A 22,069-nucleotide genomic window follows, 5' to 3' on the forward strand; every position below is an offset into this window, starting at 1 on the left:
GATGGTGAAGAACGTTCGGTGCATCTGGAGTTCACTTTATTTTTTCTCTTAACAGAAAATTTTGCGAAATGTAAGCGAATGTTGCTGCATGAGGCCCATCATGTGTGTGCTGTTGCACATGTGGTGTGTTTATTGTCTAAATCTACATTTTTTTTTATCTTCTGTTACTGCTTACACTTTGCTTGTTTCTGTGGATTGCCTGTGCTCACACGCATGCAGTCTGTGTGCATATTCATATTATGTCTTATACATTGTTTTAGCACCGTCATATCTGCAGGGTGTGTGTGTGTGTGTGTGTGTGTGTGTGTGTGTGTGCGTGAGATGTTGAATACGCATTGTCGACACCCTGGTATGTTTCGCTCCCTCCTTTTAGGCCAGGGCTGTCTGTGGCGAGACAAGGAAACCAGGATCCTGTTTCAGGCTGGATGAGCCTATAAGAGACTAGAGAGCACACTTGCACAGACAGACAGATTATAAAGACACTGAGAGACGGACAGAACTCAGGATACACAGATAGGAGCTGAAAACATAATGTAGAGCGTTTGAGAAGCGTGGAAGGTCCCCCCAACAAGTAGAGAGAAGAAGCTTTCCTTGGACGTGCATCCCTCTCTGACGTGACACAGTCAAAAAGAAGGGCTGGGGAAACCTGCAGCTCCTCCTGTTCACCTTGCTCTCTGAACTCTGCCCTTGAGGGGAGGGGGCCACCCTCTGGGGCCATGCTAGCCGCCCGGAGCAGCGGAGGGGGGGTCGGGGGTGGCCACCAGCCGCACCACCCGCACCGCAAGCACTCGGTGGCCTCTCTCAGTGGGACGAAAGCCCATCGCAGCCAGGATGCCAAGCGGCCGTCCTCCTCCTCCGGGAAGCAGACGGGGCAGCACAGACACAAGGCGGCGCTTATCAGAGAGATGGAGACCAACTGGTATCTGAAAATGTTTGGACTGGGCAAAGAGGACACAGTCGCACATAAGACTGGCATGCCCTACAGGTCAGTTGTGATCATGTGTGTGTGTGTGAGAGAGAGAGAGAGAGAGAGAGAGATTAAAAAGTGCCCGTGCAGCCACACTTGACAGTGCAAACAGAAAGAAGGTTTAATGTTTGGTACAGATCTGCTTGTTAAGAGCACACACACACACACACACACACACACACACACACACACACACACAGTATTTTTGCATGTGTGTGCAACACATACGCGGCGTGTGCAGGTATGCTGTGTTTCTGGGCCGGACCATCAGTGCCATCTGTTGATGAGTTGTCCTCCTCCCGTCATATCATTTCATTTGTGAGCATTGTGTGTCACGGGAGTCACGCTGGTCCTGAGGATCTCTGGCTTAGAGTTGTGTCACCTGATCCGGCCCTAATGCTAATAGCCAGCATCTGTCTTACCGCATTAGACCATGTTGACGTCCTCCAATGCCATGGCGACAAAACACATGGAGGCTGGAGGGAGCGATCTGATTCTGGTGTGACCGACAGACGGAAAGCACCGATGGCGTGAGAATGTTGGTGTGGTGGTGATCTTGTGTTCCCATCTCCTCCCTTTCTCCGTCTCCTCTTCTTTTTCTCACACATGGATATTTTCAGCGTTGGGTTACCGCCTCTCCCCCTTCTTTCTTGCCACGTCTGTCTCTCTGCTCTGCTTTTTTTGTTGCTAAATGCCTAATCTGTCTTCGCCCCATTCCAATCATTCAAGCCTAAGCTCCACATTCATAGGTCTTTATTCCAGCCTTCCTCCTTCACTCTTATCTCCCCTCCTCTCTTTCCCCTCTTTATTCTACGGGCTCCCTGCTGGTTTGGTGCTCTGTTCACTTTCTAATTTAGAAAAAACAAAGCAGAGCAAAGACAAGACACTAGGATGATTAAGAGCAAAGGGTGCAGCGAGGTCTCCCGAATAATGAAAGGATCCATTTATTTCACGGAGCGCCAAAAGCAGAAGATCTTATAATTCAAATGGATTTCTATAATCCAAACTTGCTTGTTATTCAGACACCATAACTGACAGGAGCAACTATTTCTAGCTGCTAGTATGAAGAGTTATAAGTGAGTACTGTCTCACTCTCAAACAAAGAAATAATGCTTGTAGCCTGTTAAACGAGAAAAAAAAAAACGTGACTCAACAAGTGGAGTCCCTTGTCAAATCAAAAAGCATGTCAACGTTGACCTGCCACATGTTGCGTCTAATGTTTTTTAGGAGTTGGCGACGTGTTAGTGGTTGTTGCACAGTCGTCCTTATTTACGGGCTCATAAAGATATGATGACAGCCTCTTGGGGCTCCGCTGACAGGCTAACAGGTGGAGGGTGGAGGGTGTCGCCTGGTGTGTGTGCGTGAGTTTAATAGGTATGTTTCCAAAGTGATGAGCTCAGTGGAAGATCCAATAAAAAAAATGACTACGTGCGAATCCCCATAAGATTAGCACGACCTTCACCGCACACAGGGAACAAAAAAACCCCCACATTATAATGAATCCCCTCTGGAGGATCAATACTGATCATTAGGGTCTGATCACTGGAACTCCATTAATATAACAGGGAGGCAGTCTGCTGCTTGAACGTCTCAGTCTGACCTAGAAAAGATGTGACCATGAGATCAAACACACACACACACACACACACACACACACACGCACACACACACCCTGTTGTGGTTGCCAAGCAGCAGGCGATGGTTAGATATCTCCTCTGTCATTTGAATCACAACAATTGCTATAATTCTTTAACTCTTCAGTGATTCCTCCTAAAAAGTGGGGCAGAATTTCACTGCAGGAATCCCAGACATCTAGAGCTGAGCTAAAAATAGCCCCCCAAAGATGCATGTTGTTTACTCCACTCCATGTGCTTTTGATACAGTATTTGAAATATTCCTTCTCTTAATTGTCTTTAATTTAATGAATGTATGCTGCCTTACGCGATCAAGGTAACTGTATTTGATTTTCTATAACTGGCAAAAAAACTCAAACTCAAAGGGACTGATTTTATTGCCCATCAGAAATCTTCTAATATGTTTGATTAAGAAATCATCAAATCTTGGAGAATAAAATAAAAATATTTTTATAAAGAAGAATATGAACTGTGATAGACTTGCCTTTAGAACAGCTTCAAGCTGCAATCAACTCTGAAAGTTGCCAACAAGCTAGAATTCTTTTCTCATATTTGTGTTTTTGCCAACAAATCGTATCTTCGGACTTTCATGTCTGTTGTTTTGCTATTCCATAAAGACTTGAGAAGATTTGGTGCACACAGAAACAGAAAGCATGCAAGGCAACTTTGGTTGGTTAAATAATAATAATAATGTTTACGTTTTTATATTCATGCTATTTTGCAGCAGGTTGCAGCAGAAAGAATAAGGCTGAAATGTAATAATTTTGCCAGAGGAACGAATAAACATTTATTTATTTATTGGAATGTTGGAAAATTTTATGGAATACCCAAACAAGTAATTATGGTTAATTATTCATTATTAACCAATTAATTTGCACATTCATAAAGTCATGATTAATTGTCAGCTGTCGTTCCCGCATTAGGCAGTTTGAACCGTTCCTCCTTATATTTGTCTAAAATCATAGCTTTCTCTTGGTTTATGAAATATGCTGCTCTGCTTCCGTGCGAACGCGCTCACACTCAGCCGGAGGAACCCTGGGTATTCTTATATTACACATGTCCCTCCCACTCTTGGCCAGAGACAAAGGTGTGGCAACACGATGAACAAAACACATGTTACAGCTGAGCTTGATGGATGAAGCATGAAAGTGCTGCCAGGATTAGCGGTTTGATTCACACAGCATGACCTTTGCCTGATAACAGTATCCTCACACTTTCTGATGTCACAAAATACACATCCATAATGTTTTTATTTATCTCCTCAGTTCATCTTTTAAACCCTTTTAGATGATTAAAATAACAATGAAATAAGAGAAGCTGAAATGTTGATTATGCAATACCTTGGTGTATAGTCCATATATTTTGTACAGTCAGTGTAATATAATGTTGTCATCATGGCTTTGTTCTCACTCAGCTTGAAGTGGGTTTCGATTTTCAGTGGTTGTAACAATGGGATTTATTGGAGTATGTAGGCCAACGCACTGGTGTTAAACAGGAGCAGGACGCTCCCTCAGGGCCCGAGACTCATCACTGGCATATTATTGCTGCCATAGAATCAGACGCCATAGAAAGAGCTTTCTTGTTAAAGCAAACAACGCAGAAATATTGTTTTATACACTGCAATTCACTAGTGAGAGGTTACAACATGAACATGAATTTCACTCATTTCATCTTTCATTTTTTAATTCATCCTCACAAGAAAGTTGCACATTGTTGCTCTGTGGCGTGCTGCTCTGCTTGTTGTGTTTCTATCACGCTGTGCACCACTGGATCATTATCAGACTTTTGCGATTATTGTAAAGGGATTCGCTCACTGGAAGGAGTGCATGTGGGAGTGGACGCGACGAAAACATGAGAGAGGCAGAGGAAGATGGTTAATTAGTCTCAGGGAGCACGGAGTGATGGAAACATTCAGAATGTAAACAGCAGACGGGAAGAGGAGGTGAGGAAGGGGAGAGCATATTCCTCTCTAATAATACATGACGGCCATACTCATTGACATAACAGACAACTGGACCCCCAAACTGACCTCTCCCTTCTCTCTCCCCTCCCTCCCTCCCTCCCTCCCTCCCCCCTTCAACCCCACTCTCTCCCCAATCTCTCCCCACTCTCTCCCCTCCCTCCCTCCCCCCTTCAACCCCACTCTCTCCCCAATCTCTCCCCATTCTCTCCCCACTCTCTCCCCTCTCTCTCCCCTTTCTCTCCCACTCTCTCCCCTCTCTCTCCCCTTTCTCTCCCACTCTCTCCCCTCTCTCTCCCCATTCTCTCCCCACTCTCTCCCCTCTCTCTCCCCTTTCTCTCCCACTCTCTCCCCTTTCTCTCCCTCTCTCTTCCCTCTCTCTCCCCACTCTCTCCCCTCTCCCTCCCTCTCTCTTCCCTCTCTCTCCCCTCTCCCTCCCCTCTCCCTCCCCCTCTCTCCCCTCTCTTCCCCCCTCTCTCCCCTCTCCCTCCCCCTCTCCCTCCCCTCTCTCCCCCCTCTCTCCCCTCTCTCTCTCCTCCCTCCCCCTCCCCCCTCCCTCCCCTCTCTCCCTCCCTTCTCTCCCCTCTCCCTCCCCTCTCTCCCCCCTCTCTCCCCTCTCTCTCCCGTCCCTCCCTCCCCCCTCCCTCCCCTCTCTCTCCCCTCTCTCCCCTCTCTCCCCCCCTCTCTCTCCCCTCTCCCTCCCCTCTCCCTCCCCTCTCTCTCCCCTCAGACCCCCTCTCCCTCCCCCTCCCTCCCCTCTCTCTCCCCTCCATCTATCCTCCTGGTGTTGTTTTTTTGGTATTCCTGTCAGTGACTCACCTGCCCACGTTCTCATCGGCTCACAGGAGACGGAGACTATTCTCACCACCAGCATCCACAATAAAAGAGAAAAAAGTAACAAAGACATCAAAGTGAGACACGTGACATGACTGTAAAATAAAATAGTGTTTTGATTTTTGAATCTTGAAAAAATAGCATTCATTCTTTTGATGGCGATAGTAAAGTTTACTTAAAGTTGATCAAAGTTTATATATGCATCGTACGCTCCATGTGTATGGATGTGTACGCTCCCAGTGACTATAAATACGCTGTAAACACTCTGGCGTTGCATAAGCTCAGCTGACATTCCTGCTGCCAGGCAGGATCAGTTTTTCCACCCATCCTGCCGGACAATGGACACAGCTGCCCCTCTGCTTCAGCCTCCCTCTGTCTGTCTGTCTGTCTGTGTGTTTGGGTGTGTGTGCATATACTTGCTCCGGTAGGAGTCAGTCCACGTTTTACAAAATGTATAAAAAAAAAAATCTAAATTGTGGTTGTTTAAAATACACTGTGCTGTCTTTGAGCAGTTCTTTTTGAAATTTTGAAAAGGATATTTCGAGAATGAAATGTTATTCCAGGATTAACTAAAAACCCATGCAGTGATGCAGTCGATACCTGAGCAGAAATCTAATCCTGATGAACAAAAGTTACACTTTTTGGATGGATTTGTTTTATGATAAACAGCGTCGCTAGCACATTCACAAGTAGCTCCACGTGTCATTCCTTCATTTTCGGCTTTGCTTGTATGTGCACAATTATTTGTACAAAGATGAATATGTGTGTGTGTGTGTGTGTGTGTGTGTGTGTGTGTGTGTGTGTTTATACTGTAGAAAAAGTGACAGTGTGTGTTTCTAAACTCAAATTTCCTGATATGGGAGAATGACATTCCTCATGATTCCCACAATCCACTGAACAACCAGACGTGATGTCATTGAACACTCCCAAGAGGAGGCCAGAGGTGAGAGATTACATGCGTGTGTGTGTGTGTGTGTGTGTGTGTGTGTGTGTGTGTGTGTGTGTGTGTGTGTGTGTGTGTGTGAGTGAGACAGAGTGAGAGAGTAAGAAGGAAAACAGCAGAATAAAGAGGCTTCCCCGTATTATTTTGTGGTTCATTTCATTACAAACAAAGTGCCCACAGACTGCATACAGTTGGGCAAAAGTTATTGTCGGCTTGTGCGAGAGTGTGTTTACTTTGGGTGTTTGTTATGGGTGAAACTCCAGAGTACACTTTGTTTAGAGAGAGAGAGAGAGAGAGAGAGAGAGATGGGCAGATGGGAGAAAGAAAAAAGGAAAACGGGGAGACATAAAAGCTGGAAGAGAGACAACAGAGGAAATCAGGAGAAAGAGAAAGAGCTTGTGACAGAGAGAACACTGAGAAACAAAGGAGGGATGATGGGGAAAGTGAGAGCTGGAGAGAGGATAAGAGGGAGTCGGAGAAAAAAGGGTAAAGAAGAGAGAGAGAGAGAGAGAGAGAGAGAGAGAGAGAGAGAGGGCGGCAAAAAATGTCCCAGATTCCCATGCCATTTAATAGGGAGCAAAACCAAACTGAGCTTATAATGTAGACTGGCTGAGCAGGGGGCAAAGTGACAGCGTGTGTGTGTGTGTGTGTGTGTGTGTGTGATAGAGAGAGCAGAGGAGAGAGACTGGGCTATCTGTGTCTCTATATCTGCATGTAGAACATATGTGGCACAGCCAATGGAGGAGCACATGTAAAGAAAAAGCCTGTTTCTCCAGTGTGGACGTGCAGCCTGCAGACAAATTGGACTCAAGTTTAATTATGGACTCTTGAATTCTATTTTTTTTTTTCTCTTTTCAAATGATGTTTTTCGAAGTTGAATTTTCCTGCATGTCTTCTTTTTCTTCTTCTTTTTAAATAAGAGGAATATAGTTCATTTGGAGCCTCATCAAGAGGAATACTTCACTTGCCTTTGAGCTTCAATCACACTCACACATACACTAGAGTCCTCCGCTCTCGGTGGCGCTGCGTGGGCGAGGCGGCCTACCTGGATTACTCTGAGCGTACATGTTTGCAGGACAGACTCACAGAAGACGGGAGAGACTGAAAGAGAGGATAAAGTGAGGAACGAGGCAGGAAGATGTACCTGTACAAAGCAACGTGCCCGGACATCCCCAACCCCAAGCAGAAGGGGTCCAGGGGTCAGGCGGGAGGGCAGGGCGGTGTCCAGGCCCAAGGCCCGGGTCAGGGGAGGCTCGCCAGGCAGACGTCCGCGGGGACAGGCCCGCGACCCTACGCTCCTCTGATGTTGTGGACGCCACACAAGTCAAACAGTGTGGTGCAGCTCAAACAGCTGGAGGAGTTTCTCAACTTCCACTCGCTGTCGCTGCACGACACGGTCAAGAGCCAGACAGGCATGATCTACAGGTAACCTCACACTGTGTGTGTGTGTGTGTGTGTGTGTGTGTGCGCGCGCAAATGTTTGTAGGACTCTCATGGAGACTTTTATTGCCGTCCTCCAAGGCAATACCTGTTGTAATCTGTTGCCATGGCGACCCCAACAGCATTACAGCTAAGCATCCCGCATGTTGTCTCTGTCCACTGCTGACATGAGATTTTGAATGTGTTAACTTTAGATCCCTCTTCCTCATTGATTGATTATTTTTGATATTACTTTGTCATCTCTGGCTCCAGAATGGACTTTCTACATGTTACGGCTGAGGGACGTGTCGCTCTGCATAGTTGGACGGTTGTGGGGCTCGTAGTCATTCGGCAACTGTTTGTTTGGCAATTCTTTGTTTGCATGATGTCATGTCATGTGTTTGGATGCCGGGATCTGTAATAAGAACGCACAGTGGCCACGTGAGGTGTGGCCTTAAAACGTTGATTTGGTAGCAGCGCCCAACAGAAACCAACAGCTGATTGATCGCCCTCAGAGAGCACATATCTATGTCAGTGTGTTGTATTATTAGTGGAATTCAATCACTGTGATCTCGTTCATCACTCTATGGTTCTGGAAAAATGAATTCTTAATATATTTATATATTAAAAATACATGAACATTTTTGTAATGTGTCACATTTTTCATGTTCTTACACAAGCTGGATTGAACCATATTTTACACACAAATGTATCCTGTGGCGTATTACTGAATACATCAACATGTCTACAAACTGCACCAAACTTTAACTTGAGCACAGTTTTAAACTGGACATAAAAAAAAGTGTAATGTTAAACACGTTATCGTACCATCAGAATGCGTACATGTGAATAGGAAAAGAAATGGATTAAATCATCCCCAGAATGACTCCTGTTAAATATTACATAGTTTTTATTTTGATGACAGTCGACTTCATGACAGAGTGCTTCCCACCGCCGCTGCGTGCTTGTTTTTTTCCCTCTAGTTTGTCATCTGGGACAAAGCATCCTGTTGGCGAGAGGTTTGAGTGAGTGTGATTGGAACATTGTGGATCTCTGCTCAGCCCTCCGGCTAGAAAGCAGCATGTAGCCGCTCTGCCTTCATTGTGTTATTGTTCCCAACGGAGAAGAACGCACTTGAATGCAGCATTTCATTCTCTGATATGAGTTTGTTGTTGGTCACTGCTTGTAATGAATCAGAGAGTTGCCTGAACATGAATGTGCGTTTTGTGGACAACCCTCACAAATTTCATTTTGTCATTTTATCAGATGTAATGCCAATCACACAATATCCAAATTTAACTCCACCGTGTTTATTAGAAATGAGGTGTCCATGAGTGTTTTATATTTGGAGAGACTTATGGCTTAACATTTCCATGAGTTACATTCCGGTCATTTGAATGGCTCGTTCATTCCCCGGACGCTTGCATCACTGATTCAGGGGTTATATTCTGCACATGCAAACACATTTTACAATCAGTGTAATAATAACACAACCTCAACTGGTTGTGTAGGTGCAGAAGAAATGACAGCATGGAGCGTGACTTTCCCTACTTCCCATGTCCACCAATGGAGAGAGAGAGAGAGGTGTGTGTGTGTGTGTGTGTGTGTGTGTGTGTGTGTGATGGCAGTCTGTGTCCCTATTGGGTCAACCTGGCTATGGGAGCTCATATGGCCATGTGTGCTGTTAGAATTTCTCCTTGGGACCTTGGCATATGTGTGTATGGGCTTAGATCTTGACGTTTGTGTTCGTTGCTATGGCAACCATGATAAAACAGCTGGCTGCCGACTTCCTTTTTCCAGGTCAGTGTGTATTAGCGGTCGAGACCTGTGCTTGGCACTCCTTCTAAGGCATACTCACACAAACAGGACAGAAAAATCTATTTTAGCTTCGGCAAATATTATTTATCAAACAGGAAGAGGAACAGTCACCTACGCATTATTAAAAACAACATATGAACAGCCCAAAGGAAGAGATGCAGTTCAGTGAAGTGCCCTCTGTGCCTTTCCAACAAGTTCTCTGTTTGAATCCTTCTGGCTCTGTAGAGAGTAGAGTTCTGCTTCTTGCCTATCCTGTTAATGATCCTGTAGTCTGACTTACCAGACTAAGCCTGCCATTGGCAGCATATTTCACAGAGCATTCTCTTTACCCTTCCTTCTATTTTGCAAGTGCACCGTCCCTACATCGTGTGCTTAGTGCAGTCCACGACAGCTGGGCAAACAACTGGGCTAGGGAAATAGTAGAAGCACCAAATAACAAGAGAGTTTTTACCCCAAAAGTAAAATGATAATGGGTGCAGTCAGAGCTTTCTCAAGCAGGAGCTAGGTTCTGCAAGACTAATCATCCATGGTGGGGGTCCAGTGATACCATGGTGGGGGTCCAGTGATACCATGGTGGAGGTCCAGTCATACCATGGTGGAGGTCCAGTGATACCATGGTAGGGGTCCAGTGATACCATGGTAGGGGTCCAGTGATACCATGGTGGAGGTCCAGTGATACCATGGTAGGGGTCCAGTGATACCATGGTAGGCGTCCAGTGATACCATGGTGGAGGTCAAGTGATACCATGGTAGGCGTCCAGTGATACCATGGTGGAGGTCCAGTGATACCATGGTAGGCGTCCAGTGATACCATGGTGGAGGTCAAGTGATACCATGGTAGGGGTCCAGTGATACCATGGTGGAGGTCCAGTCATACCATGGTGGAGGTCCAGTGATACCATGGTGGAGGTCCAGTCATACCATGGTGGGGGTCCAGTTATGGTGGGGGTCCAGTCATACCATAGTGGGGGTCCAGTCATACCGTGGTGGAGGTCCAGTGATACCATGGTGGAGGTCCAGTGATACCATGGTAGGGGTCCAGTGATACCATGGTGGAGGTCCAGTCATACCATGGTGGAGGTCCAGTGATACCATGGTGGGGGTCCAGTCGTGGTGGGGGTCCAGTGATACCATGGTGGGGGTCCACTGATACCATGGTGGGGGTCCAGTGATACAATGGTGGGGATCCAGTGATACCATGGTGGGGGTCCTGGCCCCCAGATCGGGAGCTGCTGTACCAACTACAATCCTTATCTCAAACTGAAACCCCTGAAATTAATTCAAATTTAAACCCAACAAAATATAGTTTTTTCAACAACATAACATTGCCGATAAAGTAAGAGCAAAAACATAGAATCAAGTGCTCGTCTGAGTAAAGTAGTAGCTGTTCATCAAGGATACCTTAAGTACAACAGTGCTATGATCAAAGTGCTATAAGTACATAAGAAGTGTATTTTTACCCACTTTCATGCTTCAATTCAGATGCAAAGAGCGCATATGCATCGCACTCATATGCACTGTTTCTTTTTTTTTGTGTAAATGTTTGATTAATTCAAAATCCTATAGAAAGAGCGCAGATGGTAAGAGGAAGAATAGACAAACAAGAAGATGTGAGCCTGAGTTACACAGCGTGCCCTCACTTGCCCTACACTTTATTATTCATGTGTGTGTGTGTGTGTGATTGGTGGCGTTGGTGTGTTTCCAGTTGTGAAGGAGCATCTGTGTGTGTCTTTTGTGTGTTTGTTTCTTCGATGTGCATGTTCACTTCATCGTTAATACGCGTCTTGATGCATTCAACAGTCCCTCGGGCCTTAACGTGGCGAATGTTCACACCAAACATCTGTTCGGGCCCGGATACTGTTGCCATGTGACGACATTAGTGAGCCATGTTAGAAAAGCAGAGATCAGTCAATTCACTTTGGTTTAGAGACGTACTTAGACATCCACCCAGGTTGGCCCTGAACGCCTCCCCGCTGAATGAACGTGGGGCGCTCTGTGTTTACGCGGGTGTTGACCTCGCCTCTCTCACTCTCCTTTGTTTTATTTGTCTGGTCTTGCATAGTGTTAAAAGAGGGTTTGGTATTTTACACCTCTGCCATCTGCCATGTTTAATCACTTCAGTGTGAGGAATTTGAAACACTTTACTAGAAATCAACTCTGCACTGTTTGCAGGAGATGGATGAGACGTTTTATGTTCTTTTGTTATCAAGTTTTATGCTCTTTGGACATATTATGCCATTGTGCAGCTAATATGTCTGTGCTCCACCACATGAAGACAGATTTCATATTTTCATTTGGGGTAACTAAATGAATACTAAGCTGAAAAAGAACTGTTTCTGTGTTCAATCAAACTTTCCCTAAAAAAAAAATGGAAAAGCAGAAATCTAGGACATCCCCTTTTAACCTAAATGGCAAAGGCACTCTGTTGATATTTGATAACACAGACCAAATTAAAGCAGAAATCAATTCAATCAGCCTAGTGGGGAAAAAGATTAATCAAAAGCCCACGATATTATTGGACACAGAGCAGGGCATGCTGGGTAAAGGAGTGACAGTGAGGGAGCATTCATACCTCCAGGGGGCAGAAGGTCACATTAGGAAGCATATGCCATGTGTTCATGAGTGGGCCAGTGTGTGTGTGTGTGTGTGTGTGTGTGTGTGTGTGTGTGTGTGTGTGTGTGTGTGTGTGTGCAGACAGTCTGGATGTTTGTCAGTCCATCTGATTAAATGAGCTCTGATAGACCACGTGAAGGTGACAGAGTTAGCGTCCCCACAGTTGTTCCTCGACTTTTCTGTCACTCATGTTTGTCCTCATGCTTTTGCTCTTTGCAATCTTACTTTTTTCAGTTTTTACATCACAAAATAGATCTTTAGTTATCTATTTAAAAAAAAATAATGGGCGAAATTAGAACATTGCTTTATAATATAAATTATTATTGAGGGTCTGATGATCTGCTGCATAATCAGCAAAAACTTCACTTTGTATGCCATATATATAATCTGAGCAGTTTTTGACAAAAGAAGACTATTTTTAAAATGTATAAACAGCAGTGAAAAATATCCTTTTTGCAGCACGAAATGCAACACATTTCAGATGAAACAAAAATGGAAATCTGTTTAAACTCTTTTCAAATATCTCCTTGTTGCCGAGTACCCAAATGTGCTCTGACACACTTTGGAGGCCGACTGCAAACATACACTTGATTATTATTTGCTCTGTTTGTCAGTTCTGCATTAACACTCGAATTCAAATGAACTCCAGCATTGAAATGTGAAATGGATGCAAACGTACTACGACTACATTGTTCACATGGTTGCAGATGTTTGCTATCGACTCACCCTTTTGATCTTGTGATTCATTTGTAAGGGTGGGTTTGTTTCTGAGCTCCACATTACTGCAGGAGAAGAAAATCAGGACAAAAATAACAGTGCTGTGTTTGAACCCCATATAAGAGGAAGCAACAGTGAATGTTTATTGAGCCAGTCACAGGCTTGTCCTCTCTGGACTGGAGCCTTGTGTCCACTCAAAGTGTTTAGACTCTGGCATCTGCCTTTGTAAGGAGAAGCTGACACACGGCTATTTATTATAGAAACAAGATTTGACGATAGAGGGGTGAAGAGAAAGGAACAAAGTACCAAAAACGACTATTTTAAAATAAAGATAAGAAACCTGATAACATTACCTTAAGGATATCTCAAGGATTTAAAGATGGAGACTGATCGTCTCACTTTATATTGCAGTGATAGTGTGCGTGTCTGTCTTGGTTCTTAATCAGAGTCTAATGACGCTGTAACAAATCGACACTTGAGAAGCAGTGAGTAAATGTGTGCAGTCAGCTATCATAGTTCACGCATGCACACACACACACACACACACACACATGCAATCAGACACTCATACAGATAGGCGTGCAGATAAATGCGTCAATTGCTCATCCTTTATTCATCTTGGAAAACAAGTGAATATTTAACATGGGAGCTTGTATCCTCACTAAATACTTCATTGATCAGTCAGTCACAGAAGTGTGTGTGTGTGTGTGTTTGTGTGTCGTGGTTGTGTGTGTGTGTGTGTGTGTAGGCATGCATTTAATTATTATTATATATAGCACTAGAAACTTTTTAATTACTTCTTTTTTATTGCAAGGGTATTTATTACGCTGCACTTTCAATTGGCAAATAAAGCGTGTGTTTGGCTAACTGGATACCCATTTGCTTCATTCATCAAAATATGCCTTCTTTTGAAAGTGCTTACATTAACTTAAACTATTTCTCAGTTGTTATGTATATACACGTACATGCATGAAATTTAACCTCTGCATTTAACCCATCCTAAGCATTTTAGGAGCAGTGAGCTGGGGGCATCCATTCTTTTATGAATGCTTTTAAGCTTTTACAATCCCTCAGACTGTGATCAGCTTTACACACAAGGATCCTGTGATACTTTTGGCAAAGAACCAGTCATGTAATAAATTAGAAAGAGAGCTCATCATGTCGTAACTATGGGAAAAAAACCACAGCATTTATTTAAAACATTTAATATTCAACTTTATTAAAGTCGTCATATAAAAACATGAACTTTGACCTCTGCATTTAACAACATCCCAAGCATTACGATCAGTGGTTCTGCTGTGAAGCAGCCTGGGTCTCAGTATCTTGCTTAAGGACATTTTGACAGCCATCAAACCCCCAATGATGTGGTAAAAGTACATCCCGCTCTAACAGCCGAGCCACAGCTGCTCAAAGTGCTCGTTAGAGGCACACGCTGTTAAAGAAACAGACTCCAGAGCAGTTTGAAATGCTTTCCCTTTCTGCTACACTAGTTATCAATCTTAACTCAGAAGATTCATCAATCGGAGCAAATCGGTGAAACAGCGCCCCTCTGGCTTGTAACGGCCGGTACATGTCAGTGAGCGTGTGTGGTGAATCATGGTATGGCAGCCGACGCCTGACATCCCAGGTGAAGTTTACGTCCTTTGATTAGCATCATGTCGTCGCTGTTGTTTCCGGTGAATGATAGAAAGTTAGTAGCGGTATTAAAATGAAACAGAAAACTAAAACATTGCTATTATCAGATAAGTAACTCCATGTGAGTTTACTAACATCCGCGGCGTGAAGTTTAGTGGGAACGTATGACATGAACAGACATGGCGTCTTCTTCAAACAGCGTGAGTCAAATCCACTAGCATCTCTGCTAAACGCTTCCTTCTGTCTGCTCGCTCTGGCTCTTTACTGCTGGTTGAATGGGATTACCTGGTTGCGGTGTACTAGTTTGTGACGTAATTGAGGTTGTTTTGGTCGAACGCAGTTGACGCCGCTGTGTCTGGTTACTGTGAGCGTCCACAGAGAGTTTCATGAGTTCAGATTGTCCTCAGTATGCAGGTGTTTTTGTTGGTATCATGTGTTGGAGGTCTGGTAGTTGGTTGTCAGTGTTCATCCTTTTGTTTGAAGCTATGCTGCGTCATGAGAAATTAGCTTTAATAAGTGATTTGTGTCATGTATTGCATACAAGAAGTGCTTTGGTTTGAAAAGGAATTTCTATTAATTTCTATTGCACATCTGGTATTTATTCACTACTAACCTGTACTTGTATACAATTTGATTTGCTATATTGTGCAGTTTATTCTAATGTTAATCTGTGGCCTAAAAGCCTTGTTTTGAAATTCAAGACAAATACAATCTTGACTGTATAAACTGACTAATGATTACAAATGGGGCAACATTGTTAAAGGTTTACATTTTATTTAATTATACTCGAGCTGGAATTAAAAGTCTAAAATAAATGTAATAGATCATTTATAAATATAAAGTACACAATTCACTTTACTGAATCTCTGAGTTTGATACCAATAACAGTAATATTTGAGATCCATGTGGTCATTTGAGAGCAGGAGGAGAATGAATCGGCTCAGACAGAAATACTTTGAGTTAATTACTGTTTGATCAACCTCACTGGCCGATCATTCTGTGCACTGCCGGCTCTCCTCACTTTGTTTAAACATAACATCTTGTCTTATTGATTCCCCAGAGGCGTACCCTGTTCTTCTAACCCTACTTTATTTTGTCGGCCATTACTCAGTCCTGTTTCTGTGCTGGTCTCAACGAGTCTGAAACTGCTAAATGTGACATACGGCGCTCCCCCATCTCTCACGCAGACACGCATCACCGGTTCAAGCAGTCGGCTACTGAGTGAGCTAATGCATGTTATTAACATGACGGTCATCAATCAACTCTACAGCTTGGAAAAATGAACGGGCCTCTTGCCTGCATCTCTGTAACTCTCCGAGTCTACACTCGCACGGGTTTTTGCTTGTGTCAGCATCAGCCAGCTGACTGGATCAATAGGGCATCCGTTTGTCCTATCGACATGCACATTTAGGAGAGTGCCAGACCGTCGCTGTGGACCAGACCGTCGCTGTGGATCACCATGCTCGGCTGACACTCTGAAACTCTTTCAGCTTCAGAAAGCAAAATCCAAACATGGCTTTATTAGATCTGAGAAAGACATAAAATGAGACGGAGATCTGAGCCCTGGCAAGTGGCCTGTTGATGCATATTCCCCCCCCCCCCCCCCCTCTTCTCTTTGCTTCTTTTAATCCTTTTAGCTTTCCATTCACTGGATACTGCAGGCTGTGAAAATGAGGACACATCATCATCTATTAAGACATAAATGAGCCCTCTCTCTGTCTTTATTCCTGCCCTTCTCTCTCTCCGCTCTGGCCTCGCTCATCCCGTCTCTTGGTATTGGTCCATTATTGATGAGAGCTGATAAGCGGTTATTTAAGAGACAGCGCTCTTCTTAAGTCTCGCTGAGGTTGCCTGAGGATAACGGCCCGTCCGCGCCTCGTATTACGCCGCCACACTGCTTCGTGTAAACGGGAAGGAGCCGCGCAGGTTTGAGCTTTGACGCTGCTCATCCTTTCACTTTAAATCCATTAAACTGATGTTCAAGGTGACTGTGACTCTTTGGCACAGCCAAAGCATCGCAAGTCATAACGACAGTCTGTGCGGTCTGAGCACATATTCCTTTAAGGACTGAACTGCTTTCTGCTCGGCCTGCTATATATCTCCCAAAGTAAGAGCAGCAGTTAATAATACCTAATTTGTAATGATGATGCACAAGAGGGGCAATAGTGTGGGTGTGACCCCTCGAGGGTAACCGGAGACCCTTTTAAAGGATGTTTAATAGCGGTGTTGTACATGTAGCTGGGTTAGATGCAGTCTTGGGAGATGCAGATTGAGCCAGAGAGATCTCCCTTAATTCATTTTGGCAATTTCATCACTAGGGGGAGCCGTGGAGCTGCTGTCACCCTGACATCGGGCATGGAGAGTGTGGGGATGCTGATGTGGTTCTTTGTGTTTTGTGAGTGTGTGCCAGAGTCTAACAGCAGAGCGAACAGCAGTGCAATCACTTCCACTTCCTCCGTGTCATTTTGACGGCGTTGAACTAAAGTTGCACTTCAGCACCATCCATGTGGAAAATTTTTTATTCAGTTGTGCACAGTTTAAGATTTGTGCAGGGCTCCATTTCCTTGTCGCGTGTGTTCATTACAGCTCACGAATGAAAGCCCGTGCACAGCTGACGGCAGCGAGGCAGAGCAGCTGAAAGTCAATTGCTTGCGAATTCCCGCAGAGTGTGTTTGCCGAGAGAAGGGAAGATGTGCTACCAACGGTAAATACTGTGTGGCTTTAAGAGGTGCTGCAGTGCTCATGCAGTGCTGGAATCAGTAGGAGTGTCATCTACTGTGGATTGAAGAGAGACCTTTTGAAACCGCGGCTCAACAGGAGGCGATATCATATCCAACCCAGCAGCTCCGGCAGATAAACAATTACCTCTTCTCTTCTCTCTCATTTTACCTCTCCTCCACTAAAACCAATGTTCTCTGACATGTTTTAATCTTCCTGCTGCTGTGTATATTCTTTCATTTTCTTTCCCCCTTCCTTCCTTCCTTCCTTCCTCTCTAGCATTCAGTCTTTCGTCCCTTGGTCCTGTCATTAGCGGTATCCCTCCCTCTATGTTATTGCTCAGTAATACTGAGAATGGACACTCAGTTTTAGTGACACCATATATCTCTGCTTTACAGCACTAAGCTGATCCACTGACTCAGGCAAAGTTTATGCTTCACAGGATCAGCACTTTCCCCATCTTTTCCTTGTGTGTGTGTGTGTGTGTGTGTGTGTGTGTGTGTGTGTGTGTGTGTGTGTGTGTGTGTGTGTTCACAGATTGTAAACGAAGTGGAGCCTTTGCCTCTGTGTGTATGTGTGGATGTGTGTTTTTCGGGTGCAGTGCTATCTTTTGGGCTGAAAGTCCTTTTTAGAGTGAAGAAGTGATAGGACAGGACACACAGAGCGGGATATGAGAGATTGCCGCCATAATAACAAGTAAAGGCGATACTGTAGACCCAGGACACACACACACACACACACACACACACACACACACACACACACACACCCTCTGAACATTACTGCAGCATTTGTCACTATTTAAACACTGCAATAAATGCAGGGAAAGCGGTGCCAATAGATGCACACGGAGCATTGTGTTGGCCAAGTAGCATACATACATCCACATCCAGAAATGAACAGTTTTAGCATTAGCATTTTAGTGGCTCTGGTGCAGCAAAGCTTGTGACTGCAGTCTCCTGTTTCAATGTGTAAGTTTATTGCTTAAAATATTGAATAAATAACTTGTGAAACAGTAATATCTCACACTGGGTTCCATGTGCGCTAAAGTAGATTGGTTATCTTGGTTGGGAGTTGCCTTGCTCCACGATATGTGTGACATGCTTAAAGGAGTCATCACCTGGTTTTATACGTATCCAGCCCCCCTTGGATCGCTTTGGATCAATTCGTAAAACTTATTAGAAAAAAAAAAAAAAATTTTAATCAAACATTGAGCTTGTTCTGACCCTTTTTCGTACCGCGATTTTATCACGCGAGATTACGCGCGAGGTTTTGACTGGTCCGGATGTGCATTGTATAATATGTAATGAGGCGCGCGTTGATTCGCCGCAGGAAGGACAGAGCCGGGGGGGCTTGCCTGCATGCAGACTCCAAAACATAATGGCGGCGCTTCGGCGATTTCAGGTAGCGGACGGGGCGGGGTTGGGTGGTGAAAGAGGGGTGGGCTTATGCAAGTAGCTGCCACGGTGACGTCACCGAAGGCGCAGAATCAAAATCTCGTGCTTTAGGAATGCACACCCTTGTGTGCTATTCCTGTTCGGAAAAAGAGCAGAAGCGAAAAAACGGCGCCACTTTCAAACTCCAGCCTTTCAGGCAAGTTTCAACTGAGGTCAAACACAGATATGCATGTTTTAACAAGAGAAATTGCGATTTCCAGGTGATGACTCCTTTAAAAACTCACCCAGGCCTCTCACGGCATCTCTAGCGCTGGCATTGTTTTTCTTCTGGGAGTGGATTTAAATATCCAGTTAATAGAATAGCCTTCTTGAGGATTTGTTTTGAAATCTGGCATCAAGCTTTCTACTTTTGGACAAAGGACTGAGATAATTAGAGAGACGAGGACAGAGCGCCGCGTTGCTTACTGTGTGTGTTTAAGAGAGAGGGGAAGAGAAGGTGGAAGCTGGTGCATGCAATGTTTCTGTACGTTATAAATAACAATAATTTAGAATGTCAACGTTATGAATGAAGCTTTGAAGCTTCAATCTATTCGGTACAGCCCTCATAATAATCCTTGTAGCCCACATCCAGCTGGAAAGAAGTCAGCTCTCGTTGGCAAAAGGAATGCAGACGTGCCTATTTGATAATTCTTAGGTTTTAAACCAAACAGAGAAGGAGATCCAGAGAAATGTTGGGACTGAAGATACTCCCATCCACATGGACCAAAACTCCTCACGTGAGCAGTCACAATCCTCAATCCGGTCTGCAATGGTGACCTGACAGCAATCCAGTTGAACATTTAGTTTAATTGCTGCATAGTCTCTGTGAAGTTTCATTGTAGCATTATATGAAAGGATTTAATCTCCCCTGCAGGAACAATAGAAATAATAAAATAAAATAATCTCACCTGTTTCACTCAGAAGAGTCAATCAATGTTGCTGAATGAGTCATGTGACATGCGGTGCAGAGATTCCCATCCTTTGTGTGTAGATCTTTGCAGACAAGTGCTCGCTCACACACACACACACACACACACACACACACACACACACACACACACACACACACACACACACAGCAGCGCATGCACGCATTTCTCTCTTAATCATAAGTTTTTATATGTTAAAAAGGCTTTTGCAAAGTTTGGGAATTTTTTCGAATAATATGATGGATGTCAAAACATGTCCCAATTCTTGTGTTCAAGTTTGAACTTCAATCTCGGTGTGACTTCCCTTTCCCTGTGTTCCTCTAACATGGTCTCACGTTGATGAAGAACGTCGAGCACCTATCAAAGGAGCCAAGTGGTTTGGCAGGATGTTCAGAGCCCTCCTTCCTGTGACCGCTTTACCTTCCCATTAACTTCAAGTGGTTTCATTCCGACACTTTTATGGTTTCAGCCATTTTGCCGTTGATCATCCTCTACAAAGTGGGACAGGAGATGAATCTCTCTACGAGGATGAGAAACTGTCATTTTAAAATGTTCCCTCGTAAAAATGAGATCATGCATCCCTTCCATATTTAATGCATACAATACATGTACATTAATGGAAATATAGAGAGCACTTGATAGCTGCGTGGGAGCTCCAAATAAAAGTGTACAGATTGGCTTTCTAAAAGGAATGGGATTCAACATGGCAGTGCCCTACTGCTGAGAAACGCAGGGAAAACAAACAATAAAACTACATCTCTGATCAGATCTCACCCGTAATACATCAGCTAAGGTTACCAATCCAAAACAGACTTTACTGAGGAGGACAGACCTCAACGCTTTCATCAACCACTATTACATCTCCAAAACAATATAGACCCTTAATCAGCAAACCCATCCAATAGGAGAAAGTTCCTCCATTCCCAACAATTAAAATACATCATTAAATTCAAAATTAAAAACCAATAACACATTAAAACCTTCAAAGGTAAGTGACAAGATTATGAAAATCACAAACTCAAAAAAAAGTATAACGTTATAGAGTTATATCTGGCTCAGGTACCACTATCACATTTCCAAGTACAAAATAATGACCGGGCTCTCTCTCCCCAAAACCTGGTTTCTGTGTTTGTCATAATGTAGCCGTCCTCCAACCAAACAAGTAACCTGTTTTTAGATTGTTAGTTTTGCATCAATAAAAGGAAAAAATACATTTTTTTTAAATAATGGAGAAAAAAAGTCACTTTTTACTGACCCAGCCAGTAATCACCAAGTAATTAGAGCATGAAACGAAAGCAGAGGGAGATGCACATTAGACTCGACACAGGTGTTTGATATTTAGTCCAATTAACAAAATGAGGCGAAGCACATGCAATCTACTCTCTCTCTCTCTCTCTCTCTCTCTGTCTCTCTCTCTCTCTCTCTCTCTCTCTCTCTCTCTCTCTCTCTCTCTCTCTCTCTCTCCTCACAGATGCTAAAATGCTGATAAGAAGTAAGTACATGATTGCACATGCAAATTAATACTTTCAAACGCAAACATCCGTTTGATTCTCTTATAAAGTTTTTGTTCACAACTACGGGAGCAATGGTGAGCATTCAGGAATCATTTTCATCCAAACTAAGGCAACCTTTTCTATTTTCAAACACGCTTTGCCTTTGAACAGGCTCTACCGATTGGAGCACTCCTTTCCGCGGAGCTCTGTGTTCCAATTTACCGTTCCTATACCTGCTCAACCAACCAGGACAGGTCTTTTACCAGGGCTTTATGTACCGTGACCCCCCTTCGGCACCATCTTTAATTTAGCAACTGAAAGAGCAACATGACTGAGCAGCCCCTCTCCTTAGGAGTTATGCCGTGTTGACCAATAGTGCAGTACGTGATTTATGTCCAGATCCAACAATGAATGTCTTTTGCTTCATCGTATCTGAGCCTTGAACCCAGTCTGGCTGGTGCAAATTATATTCTGTTTTATAACCCTGGGCCTTTTGATGCAGCTCTCTGCCCTCTGACATCTGGATTATAATTGGATTATAGGAAAAAAATGTTTTTTTTAAAGGTGGGAACTGAACTACATGGAAATATCAGGTCTTGCTACTGTTTTTGACCAGTTGATCCTTAATTGATGGCGCATGATGAGCCGCCATTGCTATTTGGTCTCTGTTTTTGGACACATTTTTGATTGATTTAGATTTTTTTGGATAGTATTTCCATATTGATGTATGCAGTTTAATGTTGTAGAAGCTGCAATGGTGAATGAGTGCGGAGACCATGCTGTAGTTGCCATGTATGTATTGTGTAGAATTAGGCAAACTGATTAATATTGGCATTGAACATATATCAGGTTTTCAGAAGCTTACATTACAGTATGTAATAAATGGCACAATGTACGGTACCAGTGATATCTCACTCTCAGTGTGCTGAGGATGAAGCTCACTAAGCCTTTAG

General features: G+C 43.9%; 1 protein-coding gene across 2 annotated transcripts in view; it reads left to right on the plus strand.

The window, feature by feature from the left end:
* Positions 1-508: 508 nt before the first annotated feature.
* Positions 509-22,069, plus strand: part of kcnab1a (potassium voltage-gated channel subfamily A regulatory beta subunit 1a) — a 104,223-nt gene continuing 82,662 nt past the window's right edge. Inside the window, exon 1 of one of the 2 annotated variants that reach the window (XM_084020200.1) lies at positions 509-985. In XM_084020200.1, the coding sequence (XP_083876326.1) occupies positions 717-985 (269 nt within the window). In that variant the 5' untranslated portion in view covers positions 509-716. Of the gene's footprint in view, positions 986-7,258; positions 7,764-22,069 lie in introns of those variants that run through there. The other variant, XM_084020199.1, reaches the window with a different exon arrangement.

Source organism: Eutrigla gurnardus, assembly GCF_963514095.1.
Source record: "Eutrigla gurnardus genome assembly, chromosome: 10".
NCBI classification, from domain to species: Eukaryota; Metazoa; Chordata; class Actinopteri; order Perciformes; family Triglidae; genus Eutrigla; species Eutrigla gurnardus.